The sequence below is a fragment of the Rhizoctonia solani genome, chromosome 4, assembly GCF_016906535.1.
Source record: "Rhizoctonia solani chromosome 4, complete sequence".
In the NCBI taxonomy this organism is placed as follows: Eukaryota; Fungi; Basidiomycota; class Agaricomycetes; order Cantharellales; family Ceratobasidiaceae; genus Rhizoctonia; species Rhizoctonia solani.
The window spans coordinates 1,025,032-1,046,094 of NC_057373.1; the positions used below are offsets into that span (position 1 = coordinate 1,025,032).

Genomic DNA, 21,063 nt, shown 5'->3' on the forward strand with positions numbered 1-21,063 from the left:
TAAGCTGTGGCTGATAACGAAGGATGTGGTGGTCAAGTGATCGAGATGAGCAAGGGACCCTGAGGACTGGTCAGGGTCCAGTCTTGATTCCACAGGCTGACGCGTTCAGCGCGTCGAATCTTCAGACTACATCTTCCGTTTGACTGGATACAATGGCCGACACAAAACCCAAGGACACACCGGCCGAGCCCGAAAAGCCTATTGAACCTGCTCCAGTACCTATTTCAGTTGGCGCAGAAATCAAGGCCAACCTGGCCCTTCTTGACCGCGCTGTCTCCACTGTCGAGCCTCGCTTCACCGTCCGCGTACTAAGGAATCTCACTGGACTTCGCAAGAAAATCAATGCTGATCATCTAAGGGAGACAGTATTGACCACCTATCCCAAAGGTACCCGCATTCAATCGGCTCGTGTAATGCATTCTGACCCGACCTTAGACAGCCCTGCTCGTAAGGCGCTTGCCCCATATGTTCCGAGTGCCTCTTCCGCAAAAAGCGATGCGGATTCAACTCCGAGTGTAAAAATCTCTGCAGAGCCCATTCCTGAGATTGATATCTACTTGCGTCTGCTCTTCATCTTGCACTTTCTCGACAATTCAGATGTCCCTAAGGCCAGCAAGTTAACGCATGAAACTATCGAGAAGATTCAGTCTCTGAACCGCCGTAGCTTGGATCCTCTGGCAGCTAAAGTCTACTTTTATCTAGATAGGGTACACGAAGCAACGGGTGACCTCTCATCAATTCGTTCGTAAGTCACTCCTACCAACGCATAATAGCCGTCATTAATACACTTTATTAGCCTCCTCTTGGCCGCTCAGCGCACCGCTTCGTTAAGGAGAGATGAAGAATGTCAGGTATATCAGGCCACTCGCTGTTAAGAAGTCAGAACTAAATCATTCCGTAGGCTGCCTTAATTAACCTTTTGCTGCGAAATTACCTCCACTACAACCTTTATTCTCAAGCCGACAAACTCGTGTCAAAGACAACCTTCCCATCTTCCGCTGGAAACTCCCAGCTCGCCCGTTATTTGTACTATGTAGGGCGCATCCGGGCGGTTCAGTTGTCTTACACCGAGGCTCACACCCATCTCCAACAAGCCATTCGACGCGCGCCTGTAGCCACACTTGCCCCTGGGTTTTATCAAACAGTCCACAAGTTCTTCATAGTAGTCGAGCTTTTGATGGGTGATATCCCTGAGCGCGGTCTTTTCCGTCATCCGGTGCTCAAACGAGCCTTGCAACCCTACTTAGAGATTGTTCGAGGTATGCTTCCCCGATTCTCAAACTGTGCTCCGCTTATTGATTATGTTCGAAGCTGTTCGCACTGGAGACCTCTCACAATTCAGTCCACGTTATCTACTTATAAAGATCAGTTCACGAACGATGGTACTTTCACCTTGATCCTACGTCTGCGGCATAATGTCATTAAGACTGGCATCCGTTCGCTTTCGATTGCGTATTCTCGTATATCCCTTCGCACCATTGCTCAGAAACTTTCTCTCGACTCGGAGGAGAACGCTGAATACATCGTCAGTAAAGCTATTCGAGATGGTGTTATTGAGGCCAAGATCGAGCATGAGAAAGGGTGGATGGAGAGTTGGGAGCGCGGAACAGATCGTGGAACGGGCAGAGGTGGTGTTTATGAGACCGGTGAACCTCGCGAGGCTTTCCAAAAGCGTATTGCATTCTGTATGGAGTTGCATAACGAGAGTGTTAAGGTGAGCTATGTGTACACCCTAATGATCGTCCAGTACTAATAAATCACTGTATGAAAGGCAATGCGATACCCCCTTAATGCGCATCGGAAAGAGTTGGCCAGCGCAGAGGCAGCTAGGGAACGTGAGAAGGAATTGGCCAAGGAGATTCAAGAGGGAGATATGGATGATGATGGCGACGATGCGACCATGGGTGACTTCTAACGTGATTAAATCGTGGCAGTTGATACTGATAATAATATGACATTTGGCTTTGAATTACAAGAGCCTGATATGCAAACAAATCAATCGGAACTTAGTTAATAAAACTCATTAAGATTTCGCCGTTGAGTATCATGCATCAATGAGCAACGGAGTAGACTCATTTCGTTGCCCATTTTCCTGTTCTTTCTCGCCTGTAGCGCCCATATATCCAGCTCACTGGACGCCCGACCAAACCTATCGCAGGCGCTGCGGGACCAATGCCAAGGAACGCTAATGCCAGAATGATAGTCGACAAATCACCCCAGCGTGCATACCAGGTTGGAGCGAAATCTTCGGCATCGTATGGGAATGGTATCCCGATGGTCTGTAGCCAGCTACGTCCCGTACCGACCTGGCCAACTCCTCCAACAAGTCCTAAGCCCTGAGCAGCCAAGCCACCTATACCGATACTCCACCTTCGCCCCCGTCACACCACAAGATCGATGCCCCTTGCTCGGTGGCTCGCATTGATGCATACTGAAACATGGTCTTCCCTATCTCGGGGTGCCAAGTCCTCGCTGGTGCGAGGATTAATGCCGGACGTCCAAGTTCGGTTTTATTGACTGGAACAGAGGCCGCCAATGGAGCTGATACATCGAGGCAGATAGCCGCAGACAAGGGTATGGTCCTCGGCCAGATCTCGCCTTGGGGGTGTTTTTTGGGTGCTGCCAGCTGCAGTGGGTAGCGAGGAGGCGGGACAATCGACTTTTCGTAGCTAAACGATTCAACGACTAACAAAAAAATTAGAGCTGTTAAAAGAGAGTGGAAAAATCGTCAATGCTCACGGGGTACAAGCTTTTGTTTGATATATACCACTGGCTGCACGCCAGGTCCGAATATAGCCAGACCGTTGTGACCTCGAACTCTCTGCACCCCATTATATATATCCTGGTCTTGGAACGTCTGTTCGTAGCCAACTCCAACCCAAACCTTGTGCTGATTAGCAATATCCGAAACGTTTCCGAATGCGATTTTCTTCTGTTCATCTGAGCTGAATCGAACTGCTCCCTCAGGCCATAAGACAATTTTTGCCGCTCGCGTGGCTTGAGTGCGTGTTTCAATAAGGTAATCCTTCAAGGATGGGTATGTCCCCGGGGTTTTAACAGGCGGATAGACACATGAAACCGATAGCTCAGTGGTTTCATTCGGGGATATTGGCGTAGGAAGGGCGGGCATGAATGAAGACGGAACTGTCCCCAGTAGTAAGAGGCCTAGAACAAAATGAGTAGGATTGAAATGCCAAGTGGGATTCTCGTTGTCAGTCTGTTCTTCTGCCTCTTGATTAATGGATGCTAAAAAATTAATATTTGGGGAAGCATTACTGGCCAACAGTTGGCTAGATTTGGTACCCATGAGCCATTCCCCTGTGTATTCTGCCAGAACAATGGCCCAGAGGCCAGTGATATAATCAAGACCGGGTTGCCCAAAAATGGGCAGCATCCAGAGATAAGACTCGATTCCAGTCATAGGTGTCCAGGTGCCTAACCTGCCGATAGGCGAGATGTGTGTAACCAATGACCACGTACTTGCCCAAAGGAGTGGGAACAGCAACAAGGCACTAAGGGGAGACCGATGTCCAACATATGATCTGACATATGCAAAACCCAGTATTGGTAGGAGTGATATCAAGGAGAAAATGAGTCCTGTAACAAGTAAAAGTGACTTGGATAAAACCCATGTAGATAGTGCTGAGTTGGTTGACCCGGAATATGCGAATACTGTACCCATCGTAATAGCGGCGAGTAGCGCAAAAAAGCGATGGGTGAAGCTCGGACGCTTGATTGTCGCCCTTCCGTAATTTATAAGCACAGAAATAAGAAGAATCAGCGGTACGAATGCCGGCCGCAGTGAAAGCGCCGAGAACTTCAAGGAAAACATGTTAGGTTGCAAACAAATAGTAAATAGTGTCACCTACAGTCAGTATTGTTGTAATTCCCACAAATGTGGGAGTAGTAGCCCCAATTAGGGCCTTTCGCACTGGGTCCATCTAGTTCCAACCCAAGAGAATACGCCTATAAAAACCATAGATGATAGTCAGGTGGCCAATCGCGTGGCACATTAAGGATGGAGCATATGAGTATAAAGCATGACTACTACTCAATTGATTTTAGGATTTATGGCCTACCTCCAGTTGAATATGAGTAACCTTTTTACGGCACTCAGCAAGGTGGTAGTGGTAGTGGTAGTGTGAACGCAACAAACTTGACGGAGCGAGGGTTTTAGTGTGGCTGCACGTGCTTCATTTGCATCCGAGTCGTAGCCACATGTGAAAGAAAAGAACAGCATGGAAAGCGAGCGATCTTTCGAAGGCAGGTCATCCAACAGGTTACAATACAAGAATCAAACCCCCTGAAGAGACGAACGGAGGGTCAAAGCGCCCTTGTTACCATGTTTACGACGGAGCCCTGAACTATGTGGTGAGGCAGGGTATGTTCTTTAGGAATCTAAAACTAATGTACAGATGTTCGACTGAGCAATAGATCTAAGAATTAGTGGAGTGATAGCAATGTACGAGGACCAACAGGGTTAAATTAATATCACGGCCAAGAGCAATACGCATAGAATAACGATCAAAATTCCAATACACCAACCTGACTTGGTCTCTATAATCGAGTTGAGCAGGCGGACCATTTATATCATCTAGGAAAACTTACCTTCTGTTTCTCTAATAAAATGTTTCATTCGTTTCATGGCAGAATCCAGTTTTGAACCGGAACGATCAACGTTTGCTTCAAGTTCGCTTAGCAACCTAGAGCATATACTTAGTGAGTGACTTCTGGGCGCCATAATACACGGAACTCACTCATTATGTTCTCCAACCTCTTGTCCGATGAGATTTGCTTGCGTGGCCAGTGTATGAAGGGTCCCAGAGATTGTATCGAGGGTTGATTCTTGCCGTTGAACTTCGAGCTATAGCTTCAAGTTAGACCACTAACTGGGAGAACACGATTGGTTGTCCTACCTGTTGTTCCAATCTTGACCACTCTGCCTGTTCGTCTTCACGCGGACCCGTATCGGCCAAGGGAGAGCGCCTCATTTGAGCAGTCGAGGGTGATTTAGGTGGCTATAGTTGAAATTAGAAATACGAAGTTAAACTAGTAACGAGCACATACCACTGAAGTGTTAACTTCCTGTCTCATAGTCTATGTATAAATCCGTCTCAGACCGAGTGTATCCCTCAGCATACGACGGCTTTGCTCTTACCGTACCTCTATTTGATTGCGCACATAGACTACATATTTTCGGCGGGCCATAACCTCGGTTTCCTCAACGCCGAATAACCGCCCGCCGGCCTCTTCGACGATTCTGTATAAATGATCAGACTGGGAAGCTCCCATGAATGTATTTCGCAACACACCGCACGCTTTCTTCGAGGTCCTCCAGATCTGCATCAAGAGCAGCGAGCGTGCCTTTGAGCTAGAATCACAAGTTTAAATGCCGCGTACAAACACAGTAGATCACTACCTACCTCATTTCGAGCCCAATTTAATTCCTCACTATTGACGGAAGCTGTACTTTGTATTCGTAGAAACGAAGCTCTCAAATTTGTGGCTGCCTCGAGTGAATTTTGTACTTCGTTTTTGACATCATGCCATGGATCGATAGACATAGTGGTCGTCCTTCTCAATGCCTGAACCTACGCCACTGCACGTGATTTGGCTGCGCGTCGACCCTGTCGCAGGTACGTGGCAGGTTAATCTTAACCACACGACTGTACTGCCTACCTTGACCCACTACCTGGCTCGCTAATATATACTGTATCACCTATCATTCTGAAGTAAGAAAAGCATATAACTATGCTCCCTCAACTGCGTTGGCTATTTATTCAAGCCCTGGCTCTTCAAGCGACGGCGCTCAGCCTTAAAGGGCCTAAATTCGCTGTAACGTCAGCAAAGGCTAGCATTGTTCGGGCAGAAACGTAAGTCTTTGTAGATAAATGCTACATCTAATTCTCAACGCGCTAGTTTCTCAGCATCGAACTCGATGGGCCATTAACCACGGTGACCGTAGGAAAGAGCGAAAACCTAAGGGTATCTTTTACCGTGTTGGGAGATGATGGGAATCCTGTTCGGCCACATCAGGCATTTTTGCGTATGGTTGATGAAAAATCAGGAGAAGAGGGTATTCAGCCTGTAAAGGTTGGCAAAGACGGTAAAGGAAAGGTCGAAATCGTGGGTCAATCCCCTGCATTTAACAACGCAATCTCTGACATCATTTGGGCGTAGAGTATCAGCCGGCCACCCGTATCATTGCCCCCTACCACAGAAAATCCCTTGAGCGTCTCTCTGATTCTGGGCTCATTTACTCATACCCCTCGCACCGTCCCACTTTTCAATTTGCGGCTACCTCCGTCTGCCCCAGGTACGATCGAGACTTCACAATCTAGATGTGCGCCTGATCTATGGAATTCTCCCAGTCACCCCCCACGCACAAGAAAAGCATTATGCGCCACAGCCACTCATCGCGCATAAATTCAATCCGGAACCTTCCCAACCACCAAAAGTAGTATCCGCTACGTTTGCAGCGATTGCATTGGCTCCTTGGCTCGTTCTTGCCGGACTTGTAGGTCTAACCCCTTCGCGTCACACATGGTCACTAACTTTCCCCGGTATTCAGTTATCCCAAATCTCGACCCCACTCAATACCAGCACCAAGGCACTGTCATACACTGGGCCGTTCCTTTCTCTTCTCTTTGCACTCGAAGGGTTGCTCTTCGTCTACTGGCTCAAGCTTCGATTATTCCAAGTTTTGACTTACGGTGTGATTCTTGCAGTCATGGCTGCTGGAGCCGGAAAACGTGCTCTGGCTTGGAAGTCGACCGCTACGAAGTAGAATGTACATTACTAAAATCAAGAGGTGGCCAAGTCAGTCTTTACCACCTAAAAGTTATATACCAGGGCTTGGTTCTAAAACCCAGTTGTAGTTAGCCGGTATCACTCTGAAGGGTTGGTGCATGCAATCCTGAATATCATTCCATCCTGGTTTCAGATTTCTCGCAACAGTCCACGCGTGGAGCATCTGCCGTAGTCGGCACATAATTTCTAAATATCGCCTCTGATTGTTTGTGTGCCTTTATCCCAACTACTTTCGAACAGTGAATTCGAAGTCAGTGACGATGTTCGCGCCCACAATCGCACTCAATCTATGACTGATTGGGCTCAGGGGCCAAATACATAAAGTACCTCCACGAATCAGCGATAGCCCGTCGCGCCACTTACCTTTCGGAGCTTTAGAAATGCTAATTACTTGCTCTAGGCTAACATATATGTAATTCGGGTTTATTTCGCCGCGCTCTCAAGACCTTGCCGGATACGGTATTTTCGGTCAAGACCGGCGGGTACTTCGGTAACTAGGTGAATGCGTCTTGAAACCGTTCACACGTCGCTTGGAGCGTACCTGGCTTCGTCTTCCTACCCCCGCTCGGTATCTTGCCTCGGGCACCCTCGGAATTCTTGGAAATGTATCCACTAGCCCTGGCCAAGCTGATAGCGGTGTTTTGAAAATTAGACGGGTAAGACTCGAAAATTGAATCCCTATGCGCCCATCGCACGTCCAGGGTTCATATACGCATGTAAACCATATCTAGCAGCGTGCGCTTTGGTTTGTTCCTGAAACCATTGAATGAAGTCTGGATTGCTTCTTCCTTAGGCAAAGGCGATGACGAAGTCTGCCAGCAAGTATCACCGGAGGAACCGCAAACATGTGGCCAGCGACGATCATTCAATCTATGATCGAGTTACATCAGCCGTGACCGGTTCCACACTTTCTCGTTAGCTCTCCGAATTCAGAATTCGGTATAAAGTCTCAACAATGTAGGACCTGAATCCGCAAGAGGTTGGAGCCCGACCCCCTCGTTTTTCTGCCCCTCATGTCTCTGCCTCGGAGCAACAGCGATACCCACTCACTCGATAGTGATGAGAAGAAACCAGGCTCCTGGGACCCTCGTGCGACTGCCGATGTAGTCCAGTACGACAAGGTGGGTATCCTCGGTCTGGAAGACTTTCTCGGAGGATGTCTAACAGTATCTCAGGGTGTTGATGAGGCACTAGACTTGGTCGCAGGTCATGCCGACGACCAACCTGTTGACCCCGAGGAGGCACGAAGGATCCGTGCAAAGATTGACTGGGTCATTCTGCCGCTGCTCTTTGCCTTGTATACTCGTACGTATTTACAAGTCAGTCGCGTGTCCGTCTTGCTTACCAGGTGTTCTAGTGCAATTCGTCGACAAGTGTGTATATCCTCATCGTGTTCGAAGTGCTGAGCTAAACGTTTCATTCAAGAGGTACCCTGGGTGCTCCTCAGTATTAGGGATTATACAAGACAACCACCTCACAACGGATCAATTTAACACCCTAGGATCTGCATTCTATATCGGTGCGCCATATTTGTGGCTTCCCTTCACCCTTACCGACTCGTTTGATAGGTTATATCGTTTTCGCTACCCTCACTCTTGGGCTCTCCAACGGTTCCCTGTCGCCAAGTATCTCGCAGCCAACATTTTCTTCTGGGCAATTCTTATCGGACTTCACTGCGTTTGCAAGAACTTTGCCGGGCTGTGTACGTGTTTCAGCATTGGATGGAATGCATCTAATCTCACCATACCCCTTAGTTGTTCTGCGCTTCTTGTTGGGAGCTTCGGAAGGATGTATCACCAACGGGGTTATGCTAGTCACTTCCATGTTCTATACTCGCACAGAGATTGGAGAGCGCATTGGCTGGTATGTCTATTCAGTTTCGATTTGGGCCAAGCGCTAAACTCTCTCAACTCGATCATAGGACCTTCCAGTGCAACGGTTTTGCGCTGATCACATCCGGATTTTTGTCTTTCGGCGTTGCGCACTCTTCCCCCAATGGAAAACCTGCGCGCTGGCAACTCTTGATGATAATATACACGGGATTGACACTTATCGTCGGAGTCTGGTTCCTTCTCCTATTTCCCGACAGCCCGGTCAAGGCACGGTTCCTGACCAAGGACGAAAAGGTGTGTATACGATCGAGTTACTCTCTGGTCTTCTTGGCAATCTAATATGCGGTTATAGGTCAAGGCGGTAAGGCGCATTCAATCCAACCAGAGTGGGATCGAGACCAAGTCCTGGAAGCACGAGCAAGCTGTCGAAGCGGTCAAGGACGTTAAGACTTGGTTGTTCTTCTTGTTCGCGGCTATCTCGTGAGCAGCATCTACTCTGTCCTGTAGTGAAGGAGAGTACTCACTCTTGCGCTAGTAACCTGCAGAATGGCTTTGGCACTCAGTACAGCTTGATCATTAAATCCTTTGGCTTCACGACGTTGCAAACAACCGCTCTGAACATTCCAGCTGGCGTCGCCATGATCATTTCTATCACACTATCCACTCTGATTCTTCGCCGTTACCCTGTGCGTCACTGAATCACCTATTGGCTGTGCATTCTCAACTGACTGCACCGCTTGAATAGAATGCCAGGTGTTGGATTGCGGTCGCCTTCTTCGTCCCCTCTGTTCTAGCCGTTATCCTGCTGATCACGCTGCCCTGGCATAACCGCATTGGGCTCTTGTGCGCGTACTACGTGCTTAACTTTGGTGGCGCTCCCTCTTTTGTTATGGTCCTCTCGTGGGTCACTGTCACTACCTCAGGTCACACCAAGGTCCGTAGATCCCAGGCTGGCTAAACTATACATGGCATAACTAAACGATGATCTTTTGCAGAAACTGGCTGTCAATGCCATCTTCCTTGTCGGTTACTCGCTTGGCCAAGTGCTTTGCACTCAGTTCTGGAGAGACGAGTACAAGCCAAGGAATTACGTCCCTTATGCGATCTGTCTTGTGAGTCTTGACTACCACGTTGTTCCTGCCATCATTCCATGCTAACAGGGACAAACATTAGGCTTCGTATGCTTGTGATTTCATCTTGCTCTTCGCGATCCGCTATGTCTTGAAGAAGGAGAACGACCGGCGAGACGCATTGCAAGCTGTCCAAGCACAGGAAGATTATGGGTACGTTGAGAGGGTTGACTCGGATGGACAGATCGTTCGTCAAAAAGTAGATAAGGGTATGCTTGACTTGACCGACAGGCAAAACCTGTCGTTCCGGTATGCGCTTTGACGATTGTTCTGTTGTATTTTTTGGGTCATACGGGGTTTTTGTTTGCCACAATTGTACAATCATATACATCTAATGACATCTATTTCACGAACAAATACTCTTGGAGAAAGACTGTTTGTGGGTCCATACAATGCGCTTGAACACCTGGGGTAAAGTTTTTAGGTCAGATTTCGTCAACTCAAACAATCACGTGGATACGAAAGGTTCTCGCTTGCCCACCTTTGCTTGAACTTGCAATTATACTGTAGCCTGCCTCTGTGTGAATTGGATTGTGCTGCTCTCTTTATTTAAGGAACATGAGGAATCTATTCTCGCGAGTATGGGCAGCATGGAGGCGGCAGGTAGATGCATTTTGTTCGTGAACCAATTATATGGAAAACATTAACCGGTATCATTCAATCCAATGCATATAGAGCAGACACTTTGTCGGCGAAGACTTAGAGGGTCAGTCAGTGGTGTGATCTGGTTACCGAGCATACGTAGAACCTCTTAGTGTAGGGAATCGCTACTACGAGATTCCGACAAAACGTACGGGTGGTATGAGATTAGCAATACCCATACACTTCTTATTCACAATCAACGTTGCAGATCTAATACGTCCTACGAGGAGAGTCGAATATAATAGGACAAATCATGATGTGACCCAGAATGCAAATCGTGCGCGACAGTTATCAGGTATAGTTCGGAGCATTGTAGCTGCCTCCAAATTGCTGCATGTGATTGATATACAACACAGTCCAATGGACATCTTGGTTGTCCCATACAAGACCGGATCCGCCAACAATACAGGTAATTTTTGCATTATGGTAGTATTAGCGCGATTCCCTTGACCGAGAGGCCCATGCCCAGGAATTGCAAGCGGACCTTCTCCGAAGGCAAAGGCTCCAACAAAACGTCCGGATGATCGAGGCCCGAGATCGTGAGGAACGCGAGAGGCAAATGATATCCACTCAAGCGGAGCCTCGACCTTTGCGGGTCACACAGGGCGATGTGAGATCTGACCCGCAAAGTTCAAATCAACAAGAAAGACCTAAGAACGTCGAAGATCCATGGGAAAAGGCCAAAAAAGAGGCTCCACCAGAGGAGCCGACCTCATGGCAGCCTCAAACCGCTCGGCGAAGATAGTACATGTATTGACGACAAAGATTGGGTCCGATGCACTCTGTATAAATAATATTACCCAGATAAACCCCGTTTCATAATTAACAATAAACAGTCTTTAGAATGCATCATCGCTCTGGGTTATCCCTGTAGATTCTCCAATGCAGATTTGACAGAGGCAACAAAGCCTACCAACCGCTGACGTGCTGACTCTGAATGATAGTGTGAGCATATCCTAAGCTAGGGTGCAATGCTGGACGCGAGCGCACCCCAAAATGAAGGAACAGACGTGCCTTGCTCGCGTTCACGACTCTCGATTTGTTGGATTTCGGAAATGAGGCGCTCCTTTTCTTGAGTAGCCTCATGCGCAGGACGTGCCTCAGCCCATGCGCGTATGTTCATCATAAGACGCATAATTCCTTCTGCTACTTCTATATTCAGGATACACAGTATAAGTAAACAAGTATACATATCGCAAAATACGAATGTATGCGCTATGAAACGTGTTATTTGAATTTCGTACCTCGTTCAAAGTCAGCCTGGTTGCTCTGGTCGGCGTTGTAAGGCTCTGTGAGGCTCTCATGGTTCATAACTGGAAATGGGATGCTGATATCGTCACCCAAGTCTTGTGAGTCGCCTGGTGTACGAGCAGGGCTGGAGGCGGGGGACTGCTGACGGCGTGGCTGGGCCGATGGGAGGTCTTGAGTCATATCAAGTACCATAACTCAAAAATAAAATAATATAGTAAGATTTGGTGGTAGACTGGTTCAACGAGTGATTGGTGTGGTTGGCGTGGCTGACTCGCGCTTCCGTGACGCGGTGACTGAAATAGGCTGGTAACGGAAGATAACTTGGTAACCTCCACGTGTAACGCCCACCTCATCCTCATCCTTCGACACGTCGTTCTCAGGTGCGGCCCACTCAATCCAAGCTACGGAGCCAGTCGTAGGGCACACAATCAGGGATATAGAGAGAAAACATTAAATACGAAAGTGGTGAAGCCTAGTGGGAAAAATTTGAATGTGAGTGCCATGTTTCTATACTCCCGATCTTATACCCACAGCCGCTCGTATTGCGTTAGCTACGATCTGCCCAGCATGCAGATGCTCACTAAATTCGAGTCCAAAAGCAATCGTGTTAAAGGTAAGTGATATGATTTGTCTATTGTATCGCAGCGTACCAATTGGCTTTGGTAAAGGGCTCGCCTTCCATCCGACGCGTCCCCTACTCGCCGCGTCCCTACACAATGGGAGCGTTCAGCTATGGAATTATCAAATGGGGACTCTCGTTGACCGATTTGACGAGCATGATGGTAAGCATACATATTATCTGTGCCATTGCAGGAGCCAGAGGCGACCGATGCATTTATCACAGGACCTGTCCGTGGTGTTGCCATCCATCCTACTCGGCCGCTGCTAGTTACTGGGGGTGATGATTATAAGGTCAAGGTCTGGGGTAAGTACGTCTTGATATCTGGCCCGTGTTGTTACTAACAGCTTGACAGACCTGCGCCCTCAAAGTCGAAAATGCTTATTCACGTTGCATGGCCATCTGGATTACGTGCGAACAGTACAGTTTCACCATGACATGCCATGGATTGTAAGTCTACAACATGCGCATTGGTACCGTGCTAAATACCTTGAAGATATCCGCTTCTGACGACCAAACAATCCGGATTTGGAACAGCACCTCACGTAACTGTATCGCTATCTTGACTGGCCACTCTCACTATATTATGTCTGCCCAATTCCACCCCAAGGACGACCTTGTTGTTTCCGCATCTATGGATCAAACTGTACGAGTATGGGATATCTCAGGACTTCGCAAGACCGGAGGAACTCCCGCTACCCACGCAGCTGCACAAGCAGCAGGATCCATGGGGACCACCGGGTTTGATGCTTTCGACACTTTTTCTACGGTGAAATATGTACTCGAGGGACACGACCGTGGGGTCAATTATGCAGCTTTTCATCCTACTCTGCCCTTGATAGTCTCAGCCGCCGATGATCGTCAAATTAAACTTTGGCGTATGAGCGAGACTAAGGCTTGGGAGGTTGATACTTGCCGTGGCCATTTCAACAATGTCGCCAGCGCCTTATTCCACCCTCGTCACGAGCTGATTCTTTCGGTTGGAGAAGACAAGACTATCCGCGTATGGGATATGGGCAAGAGAACAGCCGTACAAACTTTCCGACGGGAGCATGATCGGTTCTGGACACTGACCGCTCACCCTGAATTGAATTTATTCGCTGCTGGTATGACGGTGAATTGGATGCGTAAATGCGTAACTGATCGCTATCCATAGGACACGACAGTGGTTTGATAGTCTTCAAGCTCGAGCGTGAGCGCCCAGCATTTTCGCTGTTCCAAGATACACTCTACTATATCCGTGATAAATACGTTCATCAGTATGATTTGAATACCCGTGCCGATGCTGGTGTGTTGAGCGTGCGGAAGCTTGGGGGACAATATGTGCAACCACGCACCTTGAGCTTTAACCCAGCGGAACGCGCCATTATTGTCACATCAGTGAGTGTATGGTTATTGCCGCTAGAGAAATCAAGATGTTAAACTCATTATAGACGGCGGACAATGGGATATATGAATTGGTTGGACTGCCCAGAGACGTGGGGTCGGGGGAACTTCGTGATTCTTCGACCGATGGAAAACGTGGAACTGGTAATAGTGTTGTTTTCGTCGCTCGCAACCGGTTCGCTGTTCTTGAGAAAGCTACGCAGGTGGGTTTGTCTCAGTCCGACCGTGCATTTTATTGATGCTTAGTTGGACAGAATATTCAAATTCGGGACTTGTCGAACACCATCACGAAAACGATTAAAGCACCAGTCCAAACTAACGAAATTTTCTACGGTGGTACCGCTAGTCTTATCCTGAGCTCAACAAGCACTGTTGTGCTTTATGACATCCAACAACAAAAAACGCTTGCTGAACTTAGTACCCCACCAGTGAAGTACGTTATCTGGAATGCGGACGGAAGCACCGTAGCGCTGTTGAGCAAACATAGTATGTCTCATAATTCGGATTTCCCAACCATTTTTGACGCTGTATCATAGCCATTACGATCGCCAACAAAAATATGACCCAGAGCAGCCTCATCCACGAAACGATCAGGATCAAATCTGGTGCATGGGACGACAGCGGAGTGTTCGTGTACTCAACTTTGAATCACATCAAATATGCGCTTCCAAACGGGTAAGCCGTATCCCAGCTCGACATTTTGAAGAAGTCTACTGAGAGCTCAATTAGCGATAATGGTATCATCAAGACATTAGACCAGCCTGTGTACCTTACTCGTGTCAAGGGCAAGCAAATCCACTATCTCGACCGCAGCGCACGCCCAAGCACAATGGATATGGATCCTACAGAGTATCGTTTTAAACTTGCTCTCGTCCGAAACAACTACGAAGAGGTTCTCCATATTATCCGCACTTCCAACCTCGTCGGGCAGAGTATCATATCGTACTTGCAGAAGAAGGGATTTCCTGAAGTAAGTTTGTTCACAATTAGGTCGGAAATAATGCCTTATGCTAGTCTGTCAGATTGCTTTACACTTTGTTCAAGACAAAAACACCCGATTTGATCTAGCAATTGAATGCGGAAACTTGGATGTCGCATTAGAAACCGCCAAGACTATCGACAAGAAGGAATGCTGGGAGCGCTTAGCTCAGCAAGGTCTCAAGCAAGGCAATCACAAGGTGAACGCTCTTTGCCATCCAACCCAGTCCTGGAAATCAGATGCTGACCTTGTCGCCCAAGATCGTCGAGATTGCTTATCAAAAGACGAAGAACTTTGACAAATTATCCTTCTTATACATGGCCACAGGGAGTACTGACAAGCTTGCGAAGATGGGGAAAATCGCCGAAGCACGGGGGGATCCAATGTCTAAATTCCAAAATACTCTGTATTCTGGCGATGTTTTGGGTCGGGTGAACTTGTTACGCGATGTTGGGCTACGTAAGTTCGCAAGTTTATAAGCAAACTTAAATCCAGTTGACACGCATATACAGAGCCTCTGGCATATTTGACTGCACGAATCATGGCCTTGAAGAGCTTGCTCAAGAAATATTAGAGTCGGCAGGTATCAGCGAAGAGGATATTGATGGACTTCCGCCAATCGCATCAGAGCCACTTGGGCCTCCCCCCGTCATCACTCCTACTACTGGGCTAGTTTGGCCCGTATTCTCGAAAGAAAACTTCTTTGAGAAGGCCATGGCAAATGGAGGATTGACGGATCCTTCCTCGAGCACAGCGTATGTCAACGGGGTTGACTCGGCCCCGGCCTTAGACGAATGGGAAGCTGGAGAGACCGCACAAGAAGAGGAAGTGGCCGATGGAGAAGGCTGGGATCTGGACGAGGGAGTCGGCGTAGATGAAGCAGAACAAGTTGAGGACTCCACAGATACCCCCGCCGCCACCGCAGGTGTTTCTGAAACAGAGCTCTGGACCCGAAACTCTCCTTTCGCTGCGGACCATGTGGCTGCCGGGTCTTTCGAAACCGCTATGCAGGTACGTATGAAACGTACCCAGTTGATAATAACAATAACACTCATACTTTCTATCGTAGCTGTTGCAAAGGCAATCTGGAGTTGTCAAGTTTGAGCCTCTCAAGCCTACGTTTATGTCGATATACCGCTCGGCGCGTGCTTACTTGTCAATGACGGCCTCGGTACCCCCACTACGACTCCACATTCGCCGAAATCCTGATGAAACATCTCCAGCAAAGTTTTTGCCAGTTGTATACCGGAGCGTGAAGGCTTTGCGAGCGCAAGAGTTCAATGACGGATGCAAGTTCCTCTCAGCAAACAAACTCAGCGAGGCCGCCAACGTATTTAGGCAATTAATTCATGCATTGCTTCTGACCGTCCCAACATCTCCGGATGACTACAAGGAGGTAAGCATTTTATTTTATTTCTTGAGGTATATCTTATTCATGTGTATAGTTGCGAGAGCTTATTTCGTATTCGCGTGAATATCTTTTGGGTGCATCCATCGAATTATCGCGACGCGAACTGGTTCAAGAAGATCCATCAAATGTCCGCAGGAGCCTTGAACTGGCGGCTTATTTCACTCACTGCCGAATTCAGCCCAGTCACCAACAGATTGCTTTGAGAAATGCTATGACCGTTTGCTTGAAGGCAAAGAACTATGCCAGTGGAGCTAAATTTGCTCGTCGCTTGCTAGAACTGAATCCCCCAGCCCCAGTCGTTGCTAAGGTGAGATTCAGTACATACGAGTTTCTGCGTGACTAGGTTTACCAACTGTGAAATAGGCCCGTGAAGTGATAGCTCAAGGAGACCGAAGTCCCCTAGATACAATCGAGATCTCCTACGATGAGTTCACCGAATTCGAGATCTGCGCCATTAGCTATACGCCTATTTACAAGGGCTCTGCCGCTGTGAAATGTCCCTTCACGCATGCAAGCTTCTTACCAGAGCATAAGGGCAAGATTTGCCCGCTGACACTTGTAACCGAGATCGGTGCATCAGCTAGCGGTCTCCCAACCTTGCGGTAAAATGTTATAGTATAGACTACAACTGGGTGTTTGGGGAATTGAAAAAAATATTTCTCATGATATCGATTATTGTTTAGTATGAATACCGTCATGTTCAGTTTTAGCTATACGTCGGAGCAACCACAACCACCAGGTGGATTGGAGAGCTGACTACAGGTGCATACAGCCCCTTAAGCGCACGTGCAAAGCTCGCACGACCGACGACCCAATTTCCCATGTTCCATTTTATATTTTACACCACCTTGTGCAGCTAGAGACAGGTACCAAGCGATAGGTTATTATACACAACTCCGATCATCAACTCGTAAAAGACATATTGAGTCTCACTAGATGGCCGCGAATCTCGTGAGGACACCCCTTCTTCCATTTGGACTTGAGCTTGTCTCCCGCCAAATCACCCCTTCTAGTAGGCAGGCAACTCGGATTCTACACTGGTCCGCATCATATCTTTCGATACCATTCTCTCTTGATCTTCCTCAAGATGATCCATCACTTAGAGCTTTACATGAGCCCTACCCCTCGGTACCCCCCAATGATAATGTATTTGAAGTTGAAGGGGTTGAATATGCCTCGGGGTCAATATCGAGATCCGTCGTAGCGCGGAATAATATATTAGAAACGAGGTCAATTTCTGCAGGAAGGTCTCATACGCAACATTCTAATGCCCAACTGCTTAAATGTATACACCAAAAGGATTATTCGGGAGCAATCGCCCTCCGGCGAGACCTGGAAGCACTTCACACCACCATCTCTCCTCGATATACGTATGCACAAGTCGCCCAATATCTACTCGATCATCCTAACAAATCAGATCCCTATGCATTTCTTCAATGGTGTGAACTCTTGCCATCTTTACTTCAACCATGGTCGAAACCAATCTCAATACCTCCAGCAATAGACCAAATTCTTTCGCGTCTTCTACAACGTCCAGAATCAATAGAATCTCTTTGTCGTTTTGCCATCTTGGCTGCTCGCAAAGGCATGGCTAGATTGGTTGCACCTCAAATAATCAGTCAAGTTACTCGTTATTCCACTCCAGAAGTAGCTTCGAGATTGCTAGCAGAGCTCATCAATGCCGCTTCCGTCAACGCTTCCCATTCCAGCTTATCAACAATTCCACCTAAGGTTTTGCGAAGCTGGAACAACATATTCATACGCACACTCTGTCTCTCCGGGCGAGTCGAAGCGGCATATCAAGGCTTGCTTGCCCTGCACAACAATCAGCGTGCACTCAGCCCCCATACCTACCGTATCGTGTCGGAAGAACTTGAAAAAATTGAACATCGAAAAGAAGGAGGTCATGTCAGAGCCTTAGCTGAACAAGCGGGGTTCCCGCACCCGCGTTTTACTGCCCGGACTCGAACTGAAGGAACGTCTCGGACGCCTCGTGACTTCGTTTCAAAGGATCTACGTAGGATCAAGATTCGACTGTCAACTGGAAGTCGAATACCTACTGCCGAGTTAATAAACTTCATGAAATCCTATCGCTCAACCGGTAATTATCGAGCTATTCCACTACTGCGTAAACGACTTTTTCGAGGCTTCCCGAGTGATCATCAAAAATCGACTTTGAGCGCTTGGGGCACTGCAGAGATGCAACTTTACCGCTCTGAAGGGAAGCATATAGATACATTGTCTATATTTCGGGACATATTTCTACCACAGGGGATAACCCCTCAAATATTGCACGAACTAGGACTCCCCTCGCCTCCAAATACTAGGCGCCATCCGTTGCTCTGGCCACCAAGCGAGGCCATATCAATAGCATCTTGGTCGGCTGCCGCATTAGCCACCTCCCACAATGACAAGGAGGCTCTAGGGCGCTGTTATTTATACTTCCTTGAATCATGGTACCCGAAGCCAACTAGTTTTTTCGAAATCCCCCCAGTTATGCGTCCGGATGCAGCTGCCTTTCAGCCTTGGATAGGTGCATTCGCTCGGAGAGCTGGGCCTGAGGCAATTGCCAAAATAATGCGGGATATGAAAGCGCTTGGAGTACCGCCGACTATCATGACATGGAATGCCTTGGCCAAAGCCTATGTCTCTGTAAAAGAATGGGAAATTGCTAAGTCGATCCTAGGGAAGATGGAAAATTCACGAAAAGAAGACTCAACTCCGTTATCATCTAGTACGAACGCTCGCCTTCGTAGCCGCCTTGGGCCCATATTGGAGTGGGGGTTTCCTGCTGCTGAATTGTCAACATACTATATTTTACTGCGAGAATTGCTTGCTACCAAACAGTTTCCAGCGGCCAAGGAACTTGTTGAGATATTCCTTCAGAATGGTCACGAATTTGACACAAAATTAAGTTTGCTTGTTCAGAAACTTGAAAAAAGGGGGATGGCATTCGTGTAGTCTTATGGATTTATTTGTTTATTTAGACAATTTAATAAATTTGTACTATATGTCAAATAGGTTTGGATAGGTTTCAGAAATAGGCATTTGACACAAGCGCCGGTTTGATGCCGTGATGGCGAACGCTCGGCGAACCGGCGACCGTTCTTACACATGTACTTGATCATCATACGATCCCCGACCACAACCTTATAGCCTCAACACCAATCTCTTTTTCCTAGCACTCTGTGTATATTGATACATTTCCATCTAAGTGGTCACAAGCGTACCCATCTAACAGCTAGTACCGATAACATTATGGATAGTATTCGTGGACTCCCGCTCCTTAGTGGGCCACCTCCTCATTCTGAAGAATCCGAGTATTGCAGGAAATGCAACAAGGTACTGATATGACATTTATTCTTTAAATAATGTTTCTGATACACTTTTTACTAAGGAGTTTAACCGTTTGTTCAACAAGGGGAAACGATGCAACCATTGTGGTGAGCCGTAGCCAGCACCAAGTTATAAACATCTAAGCCTAACATACACCATTACCAGGCTATCAGTATTGTAGTTCTTGCTGCAATCACTCGGCCCTGATGCCTCGAATAGGGTGTGGCATTAGTATTATACAGCTATATCAGTCCATTGAACAAAATATCGTAGAGTCTACAATGGGTTTGACCCCGTCGATGTCTGTTCCTATTGCATCGAGGTTCTAAAAGGTAATTTTGATACGCACGAGTCGTATTTACTATGATTGAAGATTATTGTCAGTAACCGCAATGGGTCGCGCATCACTTAGGGCGATGCCTTTGGCGCATCTTAAAGCGTATTTGAATGCATATGGGTTGAGAGGTTGGTTTTGCTATAGCCTATTTTATGTTGCTTTTATTGAAAGTTTGTGTTTAGCTCCACCTCATGCAGTAGAGAAGGAGGACTATGTTCGTGCCGTACTTGACGCGAGGGTAAGTGCTAAATATTCAACTTAAACACGGAATATTTACGATATCTCATATTTAAAGCAAAACAACGGGTGTTTACCAAAGGCCAATGAAGACTACTATCGCCGGCATTCAATTCCCCAACCGACAGGAGAGCGCCCAAAGGGGTTCCTTGCCAGGATGGCGGAGAGCTTTTCTGATTTTGTTGACTCGTTACCCCAGCCAGAGTTATCTACCCATGTACACCCACCTCCAGTGCCACCGAGACATACAGCTCCAAGACCACCGCCTCCGCCGCCTCCACGTCCTCAAGCTGCTCCTAGTCCATCAAACGCAAGACCAACCCCACAACAACCCCAGCACAATCCCCCTCCCCCACCACCCTCAACACAGAGGCCAGCCCCCCAAGCGGTACCAATGGAGGAGCTTCTCGCTATGAACTCAGAAGAAATCTCCGCATTGTCCATTGGGAAACTGAAAGCAATTCTACAACACCATCACGTCCGAATTCCTCAAGACGCTCTTGAAAAGCGGGATTTGGTTGATCGGGTTGTGACTCTAGTGGAAGCTGCTCGAGTTGCAAAGGAACGTGAAGCTCGTCTCAAGGCTGCCGAAGAAGAGGCAGAGCTTGAAGCTCAGCGACAGGCGTTAGAAGAGATCGACCGCAGGAAGAAAGCAAGCGTACAGAAAGACGATGCGGGTACCTCAGAAGAGCGGGAATCCCAGGTAGATGGTGGGTAACATATCGATCTTCAAATACGTGGTTTTTCAACTCGACGATTTCTTAGCCCCTGTTGGCCTACCGAAAGCCGCTGCACATGCCGCTACGAAACTCGAACGAGACGGGCTGTGCGTGATTTGCCAAGACGAGGATGCCAACATTGCGATAGTCGATTGCGGGTAAGCTATTTATCTTCCGAAATCTGCGATAAAACTGTAACTTGTTTTGAAGGCACCTGTGTCTGTGTCTGGAATGCTCGGAACTGGTGATGCAATCGTCCAAGGAATGCCCGCTGTGTCGGACAAGAATTGTTACTTCTCAACGACTTCTTCGTATATTCAAGACGTAGATTTTACGCTATTCCCATACTTTTGCTTTCTTTCTCGGGCATTATA

The 21,063-nt window shown here is 47.7% G+C and overlaps 8 protein-coding genes across 8 annotated transcripts; 6 read left to right on the forward strand and 2 right to left on the reverse strand.

Annotated features, from left to right (window-relative positions):
• Positions 1–152: 152 nt before the first annotated feature.
• Positions 153–1,915, forward strand: RhiXN_00307 (26S proteasome non-ATPase regulatory subunit 3; the record flags this gene model as incomplete). Its single annotated transcript, XM_043320126.1, has 5 exons — positions 153–387; positions 436–745; positions 797–851; positions 902–1,714; positions 1,772–1,915. The coding sequence occupies 5 exons, from the start codon at positions 153–155 to the stop codon at positions 1,913–1,915; spliced, it is 1,557 nt and encodes a 518-aa protein (XP_043179138.1).
• Positions 1,916–2,353: 438 nt separating this feature from the next.
• Positions 2,354–5,564, reverse strand: RhiXN_00308 (syntaxin 6; the record flags this gene model as incomplete). Its single annotated transcript, XM_043320127.1, has 10 exons — positions 2,354–2,685; positions 2,740–3,435; positions 4,546–4,557; positions 4,609–4,703; positions 4,758–4,864; positions 4,917–5,018; positions 5,068–5,097; positions 5,164–5,260; positions 5,313–5,371; positions 5,424–5,564. 10 exons carry the CDS (start codon positions 5,562–5,564, stop codon positions 2,354–2,356), a joined length of 1,671 nt encoding a protein of 556 aa, XP_043179139.1.
• A 187-nt stretch (positions 5,565–5,751) lies between these two features.
• On the forward strand, positions 5,752–6,787 carry RhiXN_00309 (oligosaccharyltransferase complex subunit; the record flags this gene model as incomplete). Its single annotated transcript, XM_043320128.1, has 5 exons — positions 5,752–5,873; positions 5,928–6,126; positions 6,181–6,316; positions 6,372–6,517; positions 6,572–6,787. The coding sequence occupies 5 exons, from the start codon at positions 5,752–5,754 to the stop codon at positions 6,785–6,787; spliced, it is 819 nt and encodes a 272-aa protein (XP_043179140.1).
• A 1,036-nt stretch (positions 6,788–7,823) lies between these two features.
• On the forward strand, positions 7,824–11,159 carry RhiXN_00310 (major facilitator superfamily transporter; the record flags this gene model as incomplete). Its single annotated transcript, XM_043320129.1, has 11 exons — positions 7,824–7,931; positions 7,986–8,115; positions 8,168–8,512; positions 8,565–8,673; positions 8,732–8,936; positions 8,995–9,122; positions 9,178–9,328; positions 9,388–9,576; positions 9,638–9,754; positions 9,816–9,959; positions 10,851–11,159. 11 exons carry the CDS (start codon positions 7,824–7,826, stop codon positions 11,157–11,159), a joined length of 1,935 nt encoding a protein of 644 aa, XP_043179141.1.
• Positions 11,160–11,375: 216 nt separating this feature from the next.
• RhiXN_00311 (uncharacterized protein) lies at positions 11,376–11,845 on the reverse strand (the record flags this gene model as incomplete). The annotated part of the gene is made up of 2 exons (XM_043320130.1): positions 11,376–11,566; positions 11,659–11,845. The coding sequence occupies 2 exons, from the start codon at positions 11,843–11,845 to the stop codon at positions 11,376–11,378; spliced, it is 378 nt and encodes a 125-aa protein (XP_043179142.1).
• Positions 11,846–12,232: 387 nt separating this feature from the next.
• On the forward strand, positions 12,233–16,666 carry RhiXN_00312 (coatomer subunit beta; the record flags this gene model as incomplete). The annotated part of the gene is made up of 17 exons (XM_043320131.1): positions 12,233–12,278; positions 12,334–12,447; positions 12,510–12,590; positions 12,640–12,734; positions 12,781–13,390; positions 13,441–13,664; positions 13,718–13,873; positions 13,925–14,156; positions 14,207–14,345; positions 14,400–14,640; positions 14,693–14,848; positions 14,910–15,108; positions 15,164–15,660; positions 15,719–16,045; positions 16,095–16,187; positions 16,239–16,367; positions 16,424–16,666. The coding sequence occupies 17 exons, from the start codon at positions 12,233–12,235 to the stop codon at positions 16,664–16,666; spliced, it is 3,582 nt and encodes a 1,193-aa protein (XP_043179143.1).
• A 330-nt stretch (positions 16,667–16,996) lies between these two features.
• Positions 16,997–19,021, forward strand: RhiXN_00313 (pentatricopeptide repeat-containing protein 5, mitochondrial; the record flags this gene model as incomplete). Its single annotated transcript, XM_043320132.1, has 1 exon — positions 16,997–19,021. One exon carries the CDS (start codon positions 16,997–16,999, stop codon positions 19,019–19,021), a length of 2,025 nt encoding a protein of 674 aa, XP_043179144.1.
• Positions 19,022–19,788: 767 nt separating this feature from the next.
• Positions 19,789–21,017, forward strand: RhiXN_00314 (Zinc finger, C3HC4 type (RING finger) protein; the record flags this gene model as incomplete). Its single annotated transcript, XM_043320133.1, has 5 exons — positions 19,789–19,861; positions 19,916–19,971; positions 20,029–20,680; positions 20,736–20,847; positions 20,900–21,017. 5 exons carry the CDS (start codon positions 19,789–19,791, stop codon positions 21,015–21,017), a joined length of 1,011 nt encoding a protein of 336 aa, XP_043179145.1.
• Positions 21,018–21,063: the final 46 nt, after the last annotated feature.